Consider the following 17,377-nt stretch of genomic DNA (forward strand, 5'->3'; position numbering starts at 1 on the left):
CTTCATAAATTTCAAAAAAAAAAAGTCTATTTTTTTATTAGTTGTTCATCTTATTATAAATATTTTTATCTTAAAACACTCTTTATTCATTCTTGTCTACAATTTCTTATTTTTACTAGTCAGTTTAACATATTAAGAATAAATTACTTTTGGTGAAGTTGAAATCACTAAGAAAGTGGTTAGTAACATGTATAATAAGAGGTTGAGAGATACATGTTGTATATTTTATTATGATAATGTTGTCATTCAGTTGCTTATTGTTTTTCTCACTTATACATTCACTTTGTGATTCGATTAATTTGAATTTGCATAAAATCCAATTTGAGGTTAGAGTGCTCTCCGGAACAAAGAGTTTGAAATGACGAATACTTGTCATCTCATCAGAATTTCAGGCATAATGAATTATAAGTAACTTGGAGAATAATGCGTAATAGCAGACAAGATAGGTGTCTGTTCCCAAATTTTTGACATTATAAATAATCTGTAATCCTATCTTTTAGCCTATTCCAGAATGATACAACTGTATGGCTTTAAAATGCGGCAACCTATTAACTGGAAACTTCAGTCAAAACCATACATGAGGTAGCTTAAGTTAGAGCCACAAAATCCACAATTATTAGTCATTTAACTCATAATAATAATAATAATAATACTATTAACAATTGTTACATATCTTATCTTCTAGGTGGGCCATTTTGTTTTTTTTCACTTTCAAATGATTGCTTCTCAACTAATAATGAAATTTTATCTTTTTTTCACAATACAAGTTTATGGTACATGTGTTTTGTATGCATCAAATGATGAAAAAGAAAGAGAGTCCTGTGTTTCTTCCTCATATGTCCTAATACAAAATCTATTTCCTAAATGGGAGATTATTGGGCTTATCTACTCCCTTAGATGTAGAGGAACAAGATGAGGACATGTTAGTCTTAGCAAATTCTTCTTTATCCTCCGTGAATGCTTTAGACAAAATTTCTTGAAGTTCCATGTACCTTTGCTTCTTCAGTTGACGCTCTTCTACTGTATCATTCCCCATGTAAGCTATCTCAGACAAGTCATCAGCATCCATGATCTTATTTAGAACTTCTGAACAACGTGGAAAGAACCGTTTTCCAAGTTCCACTGCAAGTTTACAATGCATTATAATCGTATCTCATGAAGGACTTTAAAGCACAACATTCAGAAATCCAAATGTTTTATGTACCAAAAAAAAAAAAAGTTTGGTGGAGGAGATGGGGGAAGAATAAAGTGACTTTGTTTTACTACAGTCAGTACACAATAGCACTGAAGAGAAAATTTTGACCCTGAAATTGCTCTAGTCCATTTATATCTCTCATACAGGGAGAATATGGCTTTCTTATACCCCTCCTGCCACACTTCACCCCCCAGTAAAAAGAAAAGAATCAAATATAATAAAAATCAGAAAAGGCTCATATTTCATATGCTAACAGTACACAGATCAATATAGAAAAAACGAGAGACATAAAGAATAAGGATTTGGTGTAAGATGTAGCTGAAGATATCTTTACCAGTTCTAGAGAGAGCCCTAAGCCGATTCAAGTGCTCCTCTTTCATCTTGAAAGGAGCCTCGTTCAAATCCACTGTTGTCCTCTGTGCATCAGCTATCTTCTTCCTCATGCTAGCCAGGGGTAATTCAGACGTGCCATCAACTTGTGCAATGTCCATTGCAACTTTTGCTTCCATGGGAAAAAGGAGTTTAGCCAGACCAACTGAAAGACAATCAACTAGTCAATCTTCAGCATAATGGTTTACTATTTCCTTTTCACTAATACAAATAGTTCATTAACCATAATCAAATGGCATATGACCATCCACCAATCAATAGGACAACTTTGTGACCTCCTTTGGAAATGAAAGAACATTTCCTTTAAAAAAACAAGGAAAAATAAGTCTAATTTAAGTGTATCAAACATAAGCAGCACCCCTTCCGCAAACATTAAGAATATCCTTTATAAGGTCGGAGTGAAACTGTTAAGTTTTCCTTCCAAACTAGTAGCATTGTGACTTGTGAGTAACATATTTTAAATGAAGTTGGGCTAGTTCCAAATAATGTTGCTTGGATTCTTCGGATCCTCCAAAAGTAGTCATTTTGGAAGGGATTTGACATGGGTGCAACAATAATTTTGGAGAGTCCAAGCAATAAAGGTTCCAAACTATTATCCCTGCAACCCCCCTTTCCCCAGGACTAAGATAACCCCCCTTCATTTAAAAATATGATTAATGCAACAGAAATTAGGAAATGATAAACCCTGAAAGGAGAACTAAAGAGGAAGTAAATTTCATTTATCTGCTCTTCTTTATGTTTCATAGGTATGGAAGAGAAAGAAGAAGATAACAATGAAGAAGTAACAGAAACTAACAGTGAAGAGTGTGGTGTTGACTTTTAGAATGTAAAAGTTCCTAAATTAGATATCATTTCACATAGGACAAATATCATGTTTAATCTACCTGACACCTACAAATAGGTGTCTTGTATTTACCATATCATCAAGACATTACATTTTCTCTCTATTTCGCGCAGGGTATCAAAGCTTAATAAAACATATCAAACAATCACAAGAATCAGGAGATCTGATTGAATTTGATGAAAAATGACCAGAAAGAGGGAGCGCCATCGAAATAGGTAACCCAGCAGAACAATCACCAGAAAGTCAAAACGCGACATCCTTTGCCCCATACTTTGAGATGCTCTTCTCCTGTTTTACGAATCCTACAACTCTCTTAAGCACATGACATCGGCCCAATCAGCAAAAATAGGCAGGTCATTAAAAAGAAACATTATGCTATCTTAACAACCAATGAAAGGAGTGCAATACTACCAAAGGGTCATTTAAAATGCATGTTGGGTGCTCAAATGGTCCAAAAGTAATACTGCTAAAGAGGCTGTTCAGAAGGGCCAGAACAGTAAAGTTATGAAAAGTAAAAGAAACTTTGGCTGGATTTGCATCATAAGGCCATGTGTCTGCATTAAGATATCGTACAAGCTCTAATACCATGTGTCTATGAGATAGACAAAGATGCATTGCTTAATAAACAGTTCATGAATACAAGACGGCTACTACTCCAACAATTATCGAACAACTATTTATTTTTCTCTGTTTTAAGATACATTATTTATCTTTCAGAAATAGACTCTCTACCTCCATGAGGTAGTGGTAAGGTCTGCATACATTCTGCCCCCCAGACACCACCTAGAGGGATTTCATTGGGTATGTTGTTGTTGTCTTAAAATTGGTAAGTTCATTTTGGTCTCAATTTTTAGTTTGTGGGGTGCATCAGAATGCTTAATGTTAGTATTAGAATGCGAAAGTTAGAATAGTTGAAGTAACAAGTTCTTAAGTAAAATATTATCTCATTTCTGACAAATATCAAATTACAAGCGTAAGGTTTGCATACATTCTACACTCCCCAGACCGCACTTGTGGGATTACATTGTTGTTGAAAGAAGGATAAAAAGAAGTAAAGGATAAGGAAGGGAAAGTGAATCGGCTGCTTTTTCTTATTTTAGCAATTATCTTAGTTTAGAAGGAAAAAATAACCTTGCACTTCAGGCCTTAACCTTGAGCAATTTTTGTATATATCACAAAATGTCAAGGATATCATGCGTCACAAATCTAAAACTATGAGAAGACCATATGGCACCTTTAAAATTTCCTGACAAATGTATCACCTATTTTTGCTTTAAAAAGATTAATTTATTTTACCTTCAAACATAGTGGAGATGCTTGGAGGCTAAAGGTGTACTTGTGGCGTGCACTAAGGCAATCAAAGACATGTAATAGAGACAAAACCGAAGTAAGGACGACAGGAGGTGACCCAGAGCATTTCCCTAGTGTGATGGGGTTGCATTAGAGATCATCCCTTAGCCCGTTCTTGTTTGTGTTAATGATGGATGAATTAATATTGGCATATCCAAGGAGAGGTGTCATGTCATATGCTATTTGCAGATGACATTTCTGATTAACGGGACGCAGAATGGAGTTTACGCTAAGTTGGAGGTTTGGAGGCACACCTTGGAGTCTAAAGGGTTCAAACTGAGCAGAACCAAGACAGGATACTGGGATTGCAAGTTCAATGACGTAATGCATGAGGCTGGCATGGAAGTGAATCTTGATACACATGTCATTCAAAAGAGAGGAAGTTTCAAGTATCTTGGTTTATTATCCAGAGGAAATGGGGAGATTGACAGTGATGTCACACATCGCATTAGTGCAAGGTGAATGAACTGGAGGATTGCATCCGAAGTCTTGTCTGATAAGGAAGTACAGGCAAATTCTATAGAGCAGTGGTTAGACCGACTATGTTGTATGGGCCGGAGGGTCGACCAATCAAGGACTCCCGCGATTAGAAGATGAAAGTTGTGAAGAAGAGGACGCTGAGATGGATGTTTGGGCATACTAGGAAGGAAAGGGCATGATACAGTGACAAATGCTATTCTCGAAGAGAGTTGGATGGACAATAAGCTGAAACAAATATTTCTTCTAAATTAAGTATGGACAATAAACAGAAACAGAATGTCCTTAACAATAACTTCATATAGGGAAGCAAATTAAAGAGACCCATCCCAACGTATCAGGATAATCATCAGAATGGGCTTAGGAATCATAAAAGATGGGAGTGTGAGTAATGCAACATAGAGAGCAAAAAGTTCTTCATCACGAGATCACAAATGAATTTATAGCAAACTGGGAGATCTATTACATATGAGGGGTAAAAGAGAGACATAAGGTCACCCGAAATCAAATTAAAGAAAGAAGAAAAAAATGGATGGATATAAGGTCACTCCTAATACCAGAATGGAGTTGAAGCAGGTGGGGGTAAATTAGCTGCACTTTTAACATAACATTACCTCCCCAGTCCTTGGACTGAAGAGGCTGCTTGAAATAGACTTAAGCCTTAAGAGCACTATCAGTGACATGGATAAATGTCTAAAGCTAGAGTGAGAGAGTATAGAGGATGAAGATTATCAAACAAAGGAACCACCCCGATTCATAGGTACTGACCTCGCAATCGTGGATTGCATGCAACATGATATGTATCCTACGCTACTTCTAGATTAAGAAAAGCATATCTTTGAGTTTATTTCAGTTTCCGCCCATCCCCTGCATACTATATGAAGAATTTTATAGGGTAATTGAGAAATATTAAACTATAGCATCTCATCCTTCATATGTTATGACACTACAGTATATGTTATCCTCCATGTGTCATTACATAATAGTATAACTCATCCTCGATTTGTTCTCCATTAGACATCAAAATATCACTTAAAACTTCCATAGCGAATAAGACTGGTTATTAAATATGAAATTCTCATGATAGGCTGTCAGAAGAGGAGCAGGAGCAAACTAAGTGGAAGATCATATACAATGGCCTGGATCTTAAGAAACAAGAGTATAACAATAAGAGAAGTAAGCAGAAACATGACATCCTACCTCTATTTTCAAGGTATAACAGCTTCATACGCAAATCATCGCCTGCCATAGCAAGAGATAATGAAGCTTCTCCTAGTAGTGGATCTCTTCTTTCTGCTTGCTCCAGAATCTCAATGCATAACCGATCCTTTGGAGCAGATTTTCCTTCCTCTGTAGACTTGGTAAAATCTACAAGCCTAGTGAGCCTCTTAGCAATTTGAAGTGCTTTTTTGCCATCGGATGTCAGATCAGAAGGTCTAGCTCCTTTGGTTAAAAGGGACACTATAATTTTAGGTTCTTTCCTCATGGCAGCAACATGAAGTACCGTGTGTCCTCTAGGATTTTGATGATTAACATCAGCAAGTGAAAGATCTAAAAGTTCTGCTGTAGTCTTTGCATCGCAATATGCTACAGCATAGTGGAGAGCATATGCATCATCAAGAGTAGTATGCCCCTCTTTAAGCAACATCCTTAGTAATTCAACATCATCAGAGTCCAATGCTCTATGTATCCTCTTAACATGTTTATCAGGAAAACCATTGCTTTCAGGCCCTTGCAGACCAAGTTCAGCACGTGAATCAGTGATTTGTTTTACAATGTCATGAGGCAAGGACTTATCAAGGGTTATGATATCAACATTAGACTTGACAATAATATCAATGCATCTTGAAAGTAATCTTTCACATGCTTTACCGCAAATGTTTGCAACGGATAAAACCATCATTACATCATCTGCTACAGCTTTGTCAAGAATATCCAATAGGTGTCTCTGCAAAAGGAGGGAAACATGTAATGTGACATTAGGAAAGATATATTAGTCGCCAGTACAGTTAGTAGTGAAGTAATGAATAAATGATAAATAGTGATAACTAAGGAATTTCACAAGAAACTGACTTTTCAATAACATATATTGCATGATCACAAAGTGACTAAGGTTTTGCAAAGTGTGCTTCTATTGATCTTTTTTTTTTATGACAAGGGAAATCCGCAGCCGCTACTCTTTAAGTCCGCACAAGGTAAAAACCCCGCTCCTATGCAATAGCTTGCAAACCACATAGGAGAGGTAACCCGAGGCAAGCCTGGTATGACGAGCTCGACCCAGAAGATAAACCCCTTGCTTTCGCTGGTAAAGGTTTCGAACATGAGACCTCTGACATGGAAGTCCCAAGCTCAAACCACTGGGCCACCCTGAAGGGTAATTCTATTAATTTTAACTGAGCAATGATATAATGTTCCCCAATTTTACACAAGGAGATTCATAACCTGTTTGACCAAACTTCTAAAAATCTGCTTATGTCGAGAAGTGTTTCTGTCAGAAGAACTTTTCGACTCGACAAAGTACTTTTGGAGAGTAGCATTTTGTGTTTGGCTAATCATTGTGACAACCATTTTTGCCAATATAAGATCAGAAAATTGTGCTTGGCCATGGTTCCAAAAATGCTTCTTGGGAAAAGTAGTGTCTTTTAGCTTTTCAAAATACAACTCCGGCTACTACTCAAAATACACTTATCTTTTTTCCTAAAATCTTGGTCAAACCTCTCAATTCTCTAAAATAAGAACTTCTCTTTTAACAAAAAACACTTTCGGCTTTGCAGAAACTTGGCCAAATTGGCTATCGGTCGTAGATGTACCTCACCACACATGGCTGTTTTTTCTATAAAGAAATAATGCTGTCATACAGAACAATTCAATCCATAATTCTTTCCCACAAAAGGCCATCTAAAACCGACCCTGTTATTAATGAAGATGGAATGTCATTTTTTATAGTAGTTTTCTCTAATAACTAATCTGGAAGACAATTAACACCATTAGTGTTCACACTCTGCAAAAGGAATGAGATGGTAAAACTAAAACTCACTTTTGAGAACATATGGTCAAAAGGATCTCAAATGGCCAATAGATCTTTATTAGGAAAGATCTGAATGGACATGCGGGTATACCAAGGACAAGGACCACTTGGTTATGGTACTTGGGATAAAGAAAGGAAGATACTCTAGAGTTTGTCTTCCGTTGTGATTTAGTTTTAGCTAATTTTTACTTATTACACGCAAAAAGGAAGCTTATAATTTTTCTAAGAAAATTGATACAAATTTACTGAGAATATCACCACATAATGATTCATATCTATCAACTTAGAAAGACATATGATAATGTGCAAAAAGAAGGCCTTTGTTGGGTACTTGAGAAGATAAGAATGAATTTCAAATAAATAAATGACATACAGGATATATGTGAAGGAGCACTCACAAGTGTAAGAATAGTCAGCACTCACAAGTGTAAGAATAGTCGGAGGAGAGAGTGAAGAAATTCTCTTATCTATGTGTTTACACCTCAGATTGTCCGTGAGAAAATACTTCTTTATTCTAGTTATAAATGAACAAATAAATGTCATATTGAATGAGATTTCATAATGCATGCCATAGATGATATTGTTTTAGTTGATTAAATAAGTTATGAGTAAATCAAAAGTTGGAATCACAAAGAAACACTTCAGATAGTAAGATTTTAGAATAAATATCGATAGTCAGTGTTTTAGAATAAGTAGAAGAAAGGGTATATGCAATGCAAATCTAGTCCCGTTTGAGAGGAATGATGCTCAAATAAGATTATATGTGAGTTTTAATGGTGCCTAATGATCATTTCAGATATCTAGACTTAATTTTCCAGGAAAATGATTTCGAAAACATAACATATAAATTAAATAGAACAATCAAATGGACTGTTGAGTTTCATGCGGTAGGAAAATACCAAAAAGTGGAACCAAGCTTTATAGGAAGTTGTGAGACAAGTAATGTGTTATATATAATTAAGAGTCAGACCTCTTAAGCTCAACACACTGGGAAGATGAATGTCAAAGAAATGAGGGTGTATGATAAATGTGTAATCATATAAGATTAGACAAAAGTATTATGATAATTGTCCAATGAGTTGACAGATTTAGTTATAATCTACTCCATCAATGAGCTGGCAGATTGATTGCAATTTGCTCCACAGATAAGCTAGAATATTTGATTATAATCTGCTCTATAAATATGGGATAGAATATATTATTCTAGGAAAGTAGTTTGAAATCTCTTTTAAGGATCTCCTAAGAATTAGGCGTAGATTAGTTTATTTGATCGATCTTGTTCTCTTATAAATACTGTACAAACGCTATGAATAAAAATATACTTTGCATATCCAAACTTTCATGGTATCATAGCGGGACTTTTTCCCCTAATATCATATGGACAAACCATCCTTTCATGGAGAGCATCTTACTGGAACATCAACAGTTCCAACACAAGACAAAAGTTCTTCCCTGGAAGCTCCTACAGAAAATCTGATGACTCAAGGAGGCAGCGCTTCGCGCATGCCCTTCCAGTCAATTTCTCATCCATTAATGGGAAGAACTATCTAGAATGGGCACAATCCGTAAAGCTTGCAGTCGATAGCCGTGGAAAGATAAGACATCTGACCGGAGAGATGTAAAAGCTGGGAGTTGAAGACCCAAAGATGAACTCCTGGAGATTAGAGAATTCACTCGTGATTGCTTGGTTAATAAATTCCATGAACTAGCCTTCGGTAAATCTTAGAGAGACATATTCTAATGTAGAAAATACCTCTCAAAAATTTTAGTTAAAAATTAAATTATAGCATGCTAACTTTTAGTTAAAAATTAAACTATGGCAAGCTAAGTAGAGTGAGAAGGAATTCACTGCTTATTATAAAGAAATGGTGTCTTTGTGGAAGGAGTTAGACCGGTGTTAAAATGATGAATCACAATGTTCTGTGAATAGAGTGAAAGCAAAAAAGGGAAGAAAATGAGAGTTTTCCATTTTTAGCAGCGTTAAATTGGGTCTGAGAGTTTGACGAGGTAAGGTCACGAATCCTGTGAAAATATCCTCTGCCCTCACTTTGTGAAACTTTTTCTGCCATTAGGAGAGAGGAAACTAGGAAGAAAGTTAAGACAAGACTTGATTTAGATGTTGAACTAAAACCTACTATAGACTTTTTAGCTCTTGTAATAGTGAAGAATAAAGATGACAAAATCAAAAGGTCATGGTGAGATCATTGCAAAAAACATTGGCACGCCCGTGAAACATGTTGGAAGATTTATGGGAAACCACTAAATTGGAAGAAGAGAGTTGATAATCGTGGCTTTCAATATCAAAGTGAGCAGGCCATTCAAAAAACCTATTTTGATCAGGGGCAGCAACCTTCTCCAGAGACGTCTCCATTTACAAGGACAAGGGAACAACTAGAAATTCTGCACAAACTTCTTCATTCTCCACAATTTCGTCCAAATGCACCAAATTCTTATAATCCTTCTTACTTTTTTGCTGAAACAGATATTGTATCGTCTGCTTTTTTTAGTGCAATTCAACCAAATAGATTCTTGGATCATAGATTTAGGAGCTAGTGACCACATGACTGAAGTTCCTGTTTTTTCTCTACTTACACTCCTTGTGTAGGGAACAATAAAAATGTATTTAAGATTTTCTATGTCATGGTGGAAACACAATTTAATGAGAAAATCAAGATTTTTCAGAGTGACCAAAGGTCGTGAATTTTATAATGAACACTTAGCAAATTCTTTTAAGAAAAACTGAGGTAGAACACCAAAGCTCTTGTTTGGATTCACCTCAACAAAATGGTATTGCTAAAAGAGAGGATAGACAGCTTTTAAAGGTAACGAGAGCTTTAATGTTTACCAGTAAAGTTCCACAATACCTTTGGGAAAGGCTTTCTTGACTGCCACTTACTGTTAGCACCTATTTAGTCCACCAATGGTTTACAGATGGAAGATTAAAGGGAAGTAGAAAGTAGATTACTTCAGCTAATAAGTTATTAATTTTATTATTTCTGTATAGTAGTGTTTACAGTAGATTATTACAGCTTTTTAGTTATTTATTTTTCCTATTTTTATGTAGCAGTTTTTGCAGAAAGGAGGTTTTTCCTCCGCTTTTTCATTTCAGTTATAGTAGGAAGTTACTTCCTTGTTTTTAAATGGGTGGTTATCCACTAGAGTTGTATTTAGTGTTGTCTGCATTCAGTGAAATGATAAGCAGAAATTACTAAGTCTTTGAGTACTTCAAACTCAAGAGATTGCAGATTCTCTCTAACGAACCAGCGCCATAGGTAGAAAAAAGAAAACTTCAAATTTTATCTTGCAACGTCCCGGAAATATATCCTCAACAAGGGACCATGACAACTTGGTATCAGAGACGGGAGTCATGGGAGACCAAATTCAACATCAACTAGCACAATTGGTGAACTTGTTCCACGAAGAACGTGATGTCAATTTGGACATTTGGATGCACTCACAAAGAATTTAGAGAATTCTAAGGTCGATTCTGATTCAACTAAACATATCAGTCAGAATTGGAGTTGGAAGGGTAAAAAAAAGAGTGACAGGAGGGTTGGGATCAGAAACAGGTGGAAGTTTCATCATTCCTCGACATACAAAACTGGATTTCCCACGATTTAGTGGCCAAGAGGACCCTTTGGGATGGTTGAACAGGTGTGAACACTTCTTTCGATACCAACTAACTCTGGAAGAAGAAAAGGTTCAACTAAACTTTGCTTCTTTTCATTTGGAGGGCAATGCACAACTTTGGTTTTTTCAATTGGAGACAGATCTGCCTCAACTGTGTTGGGATGACTTCAAACGTCATTGTAATCTTCATTTTGGGCCACCAATCAGAAGCCAGAAATTGGGAGAATTGGCTAAACTGCGCCAGATCGCGTCTATGGCAGATTACCAAGAAACAATTGAGCGATTAATTTTGCGGGCTGGTACACTTACGCAGTCCCAAGAAATAGAACTTTATATCAGCAGTCGTACTGATTATATAGCAATTGAGGTTGAGTTGCATAATCCTCCAGATTTGGCTATGCCGATGAGTTTATCCCGACTTTATAACGCAAGGAACAACCCATTTGTTCGCAACTGTTGGATGCTTGCAAATCAAAAACAGCAGATTTCTCACCTCTACAACATGTCAGATTTGTGAAGAAACAGAGCAGATCTGAAATGGAGGAAAGATGACTTAAGAGACATCATTTCAACTGTGATGAACCATCCACTCGAGGTCATCCGTGCAAGAAGTTATTTTGGATTGACTCTAAATACGATGAGGAAAAATTTGTTGGAAAAGAGGGAAACACTACACTTTCCGTACTTAGCGCTTGTGGGCAAGCGCAATTTGAAGAGGGGAGTAATGTTAGCACCTTTTTAGTCCACCAATGGTTTACAGATGGAAGATTTAAGGGAATTAGAAATTAGATTACTTCAGCTTATAAGTTTTTTTTTTCCTGTATAGCAGTGTTTACAATAGCTTATTACAGCTTTTTAGTTATTTATTTTTCTTATTTTTATGTAGCAATTTTTGCAGTAAAGAGGTTACTCCTCCACTTTTTCATTTCAGTTAGAGATAAGTGTCAAAAACACACCTAAACTATACCTTTTATTTTTTGAGTTTCATACCTAAACTATTGAAAGTGATAGTTTAGGTATGAAACTCACACTTCCAATAGTTTAGGTATGAAACTCAAAAAAAATGAATAGTTTAGGTGTGTTTTTGACACTTATCTCTTTCAGTTATAGTAGGAAGTTGCTTCCTTGTTTTTTAGATGGGTGGTTACTTCCTTGTTTTCAGTTCCTCCACTTTTTCATTTCAAGGAAGTTACTACCTTGTTTTTAGATGGGTGGTTATCCACTAGTGTTGTATTTAGTGTTGTTTGTATTCAGTGGAATGATAAGTAGAAAATTTCTAAGTCTTTGAGTACTTCAAACTCAAGAGATTGTAGGTTCTCTCTAACGAACCAGCGCCATAGGTAGAAAAACAAAAACCTCAAATTTTATCTTGCAACGTCTGGTAACTATATCCTTAACAAGGGACCATAACACTTACCTTATTAATAGGATGTCATCTCTTCCTCTTGAATTTAAAACACCTTCCAAAGTTATCTGAGAGAGTTTTCCTAGTTCTAGGTTAACTAGAGATCTGCCTCTGAAGATTTTGATTGAACAACATTTTTTCATGTTCATAATCGTAGTGAACTTGACCGCGGGCTAAGAAGTGTGTTTTTGTAGGATATGCCCCAAGTTCAAAGGGATGTAAGTGTTATGTTCCACAGGCTAAGAAGATAACTGTCACAATGGATCCAACTTTCTTTGAGTCCCAACTTTATTTTATCACTCGTCTTTAGGGGGAGCATCATATAGGTGAAGATTCATCTTTTTGTGATATTGAGGAAACTAGAAATCAGGCAAATGAGGAGCCTGATATTACAAAAAATTCTGATGTGAGGGGTCTAGGAAAAGATATAAATAAGTGTGATCCAAGAGATGGTAGGGACCTAAGTCACTTAAATGATAAGAACTCATAAATTGAACTTGTAGAGCCTTCAAATGAAAAATAAAAATGGGGAATAAAGAACAACAAAAGAAATATAGGTGTACTCGAAAAGGAACTGAACTCAAGGAAAAAAGATTGGAGATTTTCAACACTACCAAAAGTCAGTTCCGCAAGACCTTATTGGTATTCAGGTAATCTTCCAATCAATTCTATTTCTAACTCCTCAGATCTGGACCAACCTATAGAAAAACACAAGGTGTTAGAAATGCTCCTAATTATTTTGTTTCTATGTTATTGTCCAATAAAAAGTTGTCTCCTAGTTATTCAGCCCTTACTTCACAACTTTCTAGTGTGGAGATTCCAAAAAATGTGCAGGATGCCCTACGAGTTCCCGAGTGGAAGCCATAAGGAGGCTATTTTGGAGGAATTTTGAGCTCTTGAAAAAAAAAAGACGTGGGAGTTCGTGGTTGTAAATGGGTGTTCACCACCAAATTCAAATCGAATAGATCCTTAGCAAGGTATAAGGCTTGCCTAGTAGCTAAGGGATTCACGCAAACATATGTCATTGACTATCTTGAGAAGTTTGCTCCAGTAGCTATGCTAAACTCAATTAGAGTTTAGTTGACAATCGTAGTAAATCTTGACAGGTCTCTTCAATAGTTGGATGTGAAGAATGCTTTCTTAAAAAGTACCTAGAGGAAGAAGTCTATATGGACCCCTCTTCAAACTTTTGAAGGGAAGTACAAGTCAAAGATATGCAAGCTTAGAAGATCTCTTTATAGTCTAAAATTATCTCAAAGGACTTTGTTCGAAAAATTTACTCAATTGTGAAGAAGCAAGGATATGTGCAAGGACAAGCATATCACACAATGTTTACTTGACATTCACTAGAACAAAAAACAACAATTCTTCTAGTGTATGTCAATGATATATTCCTCAAAGAAGATGATGTGTGTGTGTGTGTGTGTGTGTGTATATATATATATATGAACATCTTGGCTCAGATTCTTTGATACAGGACTTCGGCCTGCTAAAGTACTTTCTCGGCATGAAAGTTGCACAAATCAAATAAAGGAATATTATAGTGTAACAAAGGAAGTATGTTCTTGATCTGCTAAAAGAAACAAGAATGAGTGGTTGTAGACCAACTAAAACTCCAATTGATCTAAATCTAAAGTTCGTAAAGGAAGGAAAATTGATTGATAGGGGTCAGATCAGAGATTGGTAGGGTAAGTTTATTTACTTGTCACATACTAGACCCGATATTTCCTTTGATCTGAGACTAGTAAGTCAGTTCATGCATGCTCCAGGAGAAGAACAGCAAGAAGATGTGTATCGAATCTTAAGGTATCTATAGAGCTCTCCTGAAAAGGATTGTTATTTAAAAAGAATGAGCAAGGAAGTATTGAGGCTTATACGAATGTAGATTGGGTTGGTTCATTTATTGATAGAAGGTCTACGTCTGGATATTGTACCTTTGTTTGGGGAAATTTAGTGGCATGGAGAAGTATGAATCAAAATGTGGCAGCTCGAAGTAGTGTTGAGGCTGAGTATCGATCCATGACACACAAAATTTGTGAAATGTTGTGGCTCGTGAGATTTTTGGAAGAACTAAGAAGGCATATGAGTTTTCCATTGAAGTAGTATTGTGAAAATGAAGGCGGACAATAAAGCATGTTGAAGTGGACATAGTTGCAGTTATTTTCACAAAAGGTCTTTTCAGGACTATTTTTGAGTCCTTGTGAGCAAGTTAGGCATGTTCAGTATTTACATGCCAACTTGCGGGGTAGTGTCGAATATATAGGCAGATTTAGTCACAATCTGGTCCATCAATGAGCTAACAGATTTGATTGTAATTTGCTCCACAAATAAGCTGGCAGATTTGGTTATAATCTGCTCTTGTAAATATGGAATTGAATATATTATTCTAGGAAAATAGTTAAGAGGAAATCCTTTGATTCAAGAATTCCTAATAATTAAGAATTGATTAATTTATTTGAGCTAACTTGTTCTCTTATAAATATTGTACAAACGCAATGAATAAAGCTATACTTTTGCAGTATCTAGACTCTCAATATTTTCTGGCAAGGATCATGAGTACCCACATGAAGGGAAAGTTGTGAGACATCACTTGAGTAGGTTTGATCATTTCCTACATAGACCTCCAAATGCTCAAGTCATAAATGTGACACTATGATAATTATAGAAGTTAAAACCAGAATGGAGTGAACCTGAAATTACATGAAATGAAGTAGTCGAAAAAAGTCCTAAAATATCTCAAAAGCAAGTGGACTTAACTAAGAATGAAGTACAAGAAAAAAAGGGCACATTTAGATCATACCAATTATTTAAAATTAAAACATGCTCACAAGTGACTCTCAGAGATACTCAAAATTCCATAAGCAACTTAATAAATTCTCACTATTTCACTCAGAAAAATAAAGGCAAACATAAGTAAATCAAGAAAGATTTTGCAAGGACATTAAGTTGAGGGCATTAGTAATACAGCTGACTAACTTATAAAGTTGCAATTCTATTAACAAGAAGAACAATTGATATTGTAGGGTTTTTGACAGTTCACCTGAAACTTGTCGACCAATTGAGAGATCTGAAAGGTAAAGGATGCGTACAAAACCTGAACCATGAAGGCCACAGCTGGCCTACAAGCTACATGCAAGCACTCATTGTCCACACAAACACACACATCTTTAGATGCAGGCCTAACTTTTCCACTATACAAATAGGCGAGCACACTGACCACGGCATCAAAACTCACCTCATACTCTTTCATCAGCTCTTTGAGTTCCAGCTTCGTGTTGCTATCTTTCCCACAGAATACATTCTTAAAAAAAGGACTCCTCGCCGACAAAATGCACCGATGCACCGGAATTTCCTTACCGCCTGGAGCCAGAAGCTTAGCATCAGCGAAGAAGTCGAAATCCGGCGCAGACGCATCGAAGATAGACTCTAGTGTTTCTGATAGACGTTTGAGGGAATTGACGTCTGCCAGTGAAGTTTCCGATTCGTTCATGCAGCATATACTACTGCTTCCACTAATATCATTGGAATCCGAAAAAGCAGTTCTACTATCCATTAGAGCATACGTTCATGGGAGAAAGGGGGAATGGAATAGAGGGATCATTTGGAAGAAAGAGCCATTGAATTTGGGGAGAGAAAAGAAATTGAACAAGGGGTTGTTAGCTAGTTAGGAATTATATGATGAATTGGGGGAGGAAAAGGGACAGAGAAGAAGAGGAGGAAGCAATGGAAATGGAGGTATTGTAAAACAAAAAACACAAAGTTTGCCATTCTTCTCTATGTGAAAACAAGTCTTGTTTGTTTTGCTACAGAAAAGTCAAATGGAAGAACAAAGGGAGCTCTTGGAAATGTAAGCAACAATCACTTTTGATTATTATTACTCCTTCCCCTATTTTCTAAGAAAATAATAATTAAATAATATAATATTTCAAAAATCAATTTACTTAAAGGTTTTATATTTTTCAAAAATATTAAGTTATGCTTATCACTTATTCCTAAAATAAATTTTAATTTTCAATTTTATAGAAATGATTTTTCTTTTGTTAAAAATTCATATCCGATGCGAATACCATTTCAACTTGCATATTTAGTTTTGCAATTGTCGAAACGTCAGATAAAGTTAGTTGAAGTTTCTAGGAGCAATTTAATACTCCTTTTGTCCCTTTGACATAAAAAAATTTTTAGTTCAAAATATTATGTTTTACAATTAAAAATAATTTGATTTCAAAATTATTTTACTTTTAATAAATAATTTACGTCATATAAATATTTAAACATTGTTTTAAATCATAATTTTCTTTTCAAATATCATGTTAAATTAAAAAGTACTCCCTTTATTTAATAATATTTGTCCATTATTAACTTTACGTATTTCTTAAGAAAATATAAATAAAGAATTATTTAACTATGTCACCTTTTGAATATAATAATATAATGTCTTGAAAAATATAATAGAAAAATTTCTATAATTAATAATTATAGAATTATTTATTGATTTAATAAAATTGACAAATATTATCAAATATTTTAATATAATATAGTAAATAATTATTTTCTTCGTTTTAAAAAGAATGATTTGAAATGACATTTACGAAAAGAAAAAAAATATGTCACGTGAAAAATTAAAATTAAAATATTAATTAAAAAAATAAAGAATACATTTTTAATAACTAAAAAAAAGAAATAGAGACATTATTTTAAAACGAATGAAATATTATTAAAGGAAGTAAATTTCATAGACTTGAAAAAACAAAAGACAGAAAGGAAAGAGGATGGTGACGAGTGAGGATGATGTGAGAAATAGTAGATAAGAGAAAGTGTCCACATTAAACCTCATCAATTTACGTGTTTTTTTCTAGCACAAGCAAACATTGCTTACGTCCCTCACCCCTCCAATCACCATTCTTTGTCTTTATCTTCACTTCACATGTCATGATTAAATGAAGGCTTTGTCTACGTCTAAATAAAAAATAAATAAACCATACCCACAAATATTAATCAATTGCCTACCCTACTTCAGTTTATTAGTCTCTATTCATGTAATGTGGACCCACTTCACTT

The 17,377-nt window shown here is 35.2% G+C and overlaps 1 protein-coding gene across 2 annotated transcripts; it reads right to left on the bottom strand.

The window, feature by feature from the left end:
- Window positions 1-592: 592 nt before the first annotated feature.
- NPR1 (regulatory protein NPR1) lies at window positions 593-16,184 on the bottom strand. Of its 2 annotated transcripts, none has more exons than XM_010325306.4 (4): window positions 15,555-16,184; window positions 5,457-6,204; window positions 1,530-1,730; window positions 593-1,122 (listed from the first exon to the last, which is right to left on the bottom strand). In XM_010325306.4, the coding sequence occupies exons 1-4, from the start codon at window positions 15,870-15,872 to the stop codon at window positions 854-856; spliced, it is 1,536 nt and encodes a 511-aa protein (XP_010323608.1). In that variant the 5' UTR covers window positions 15,873-16,184; the 3' UTR covers window positions 593-853. The 2 variants fall into 2 exon arrangements, with proteins under 2 accessions (XP_010323608.1, NP_001234558.2); NM_001247629.2 differs by having other exon boundaries at window positions 732-1,122; window positions 15,360-16,160.
- Window positions 16,185-17,377: the final 1,193 nt, after the last annotated feature.

Source organism: Solanum lycopersicum, chromosome 7, assembly GCF_036512215.1.
Source record: "Solanum lycopersicum chromosome 7, SLM_r2.1".
NCBI classification, from domain to species: Eukaryota; Viridiplantae; Streptophyta; class Magnoliopsida; order Solanales; family Solanaceae; genus Solanum; species Solanum lycopersicum.

What these genes read in the sequence shown, in the direction of transcription:
- NPR1 (NM_001247629.2), bottom strand. Translation starts at nt 15,872, where the DNA reads ATGGATAGTAGAACTGCTTTTTCGGATTCCAATGATATTAGTGGAAGC. An exon ending in AATTGGTCGACAAGTTTCAG is followed by an intron (nt 6,205 to 15,359) that starts GTGAACTGTCAA and finishes CTCCTTTTGCAG; the next exon opens with AGACACCTATTGGATATTCT. An exon ending in GTTATACCTTGAAAATAGAG is followed by an intron (nt 1,731 to 5,456) that starts GTAGGATGTCAT and finishes ATTGTCTTTCAG; the next exon opens with TTGGTCTGGCTAAACTCCTT.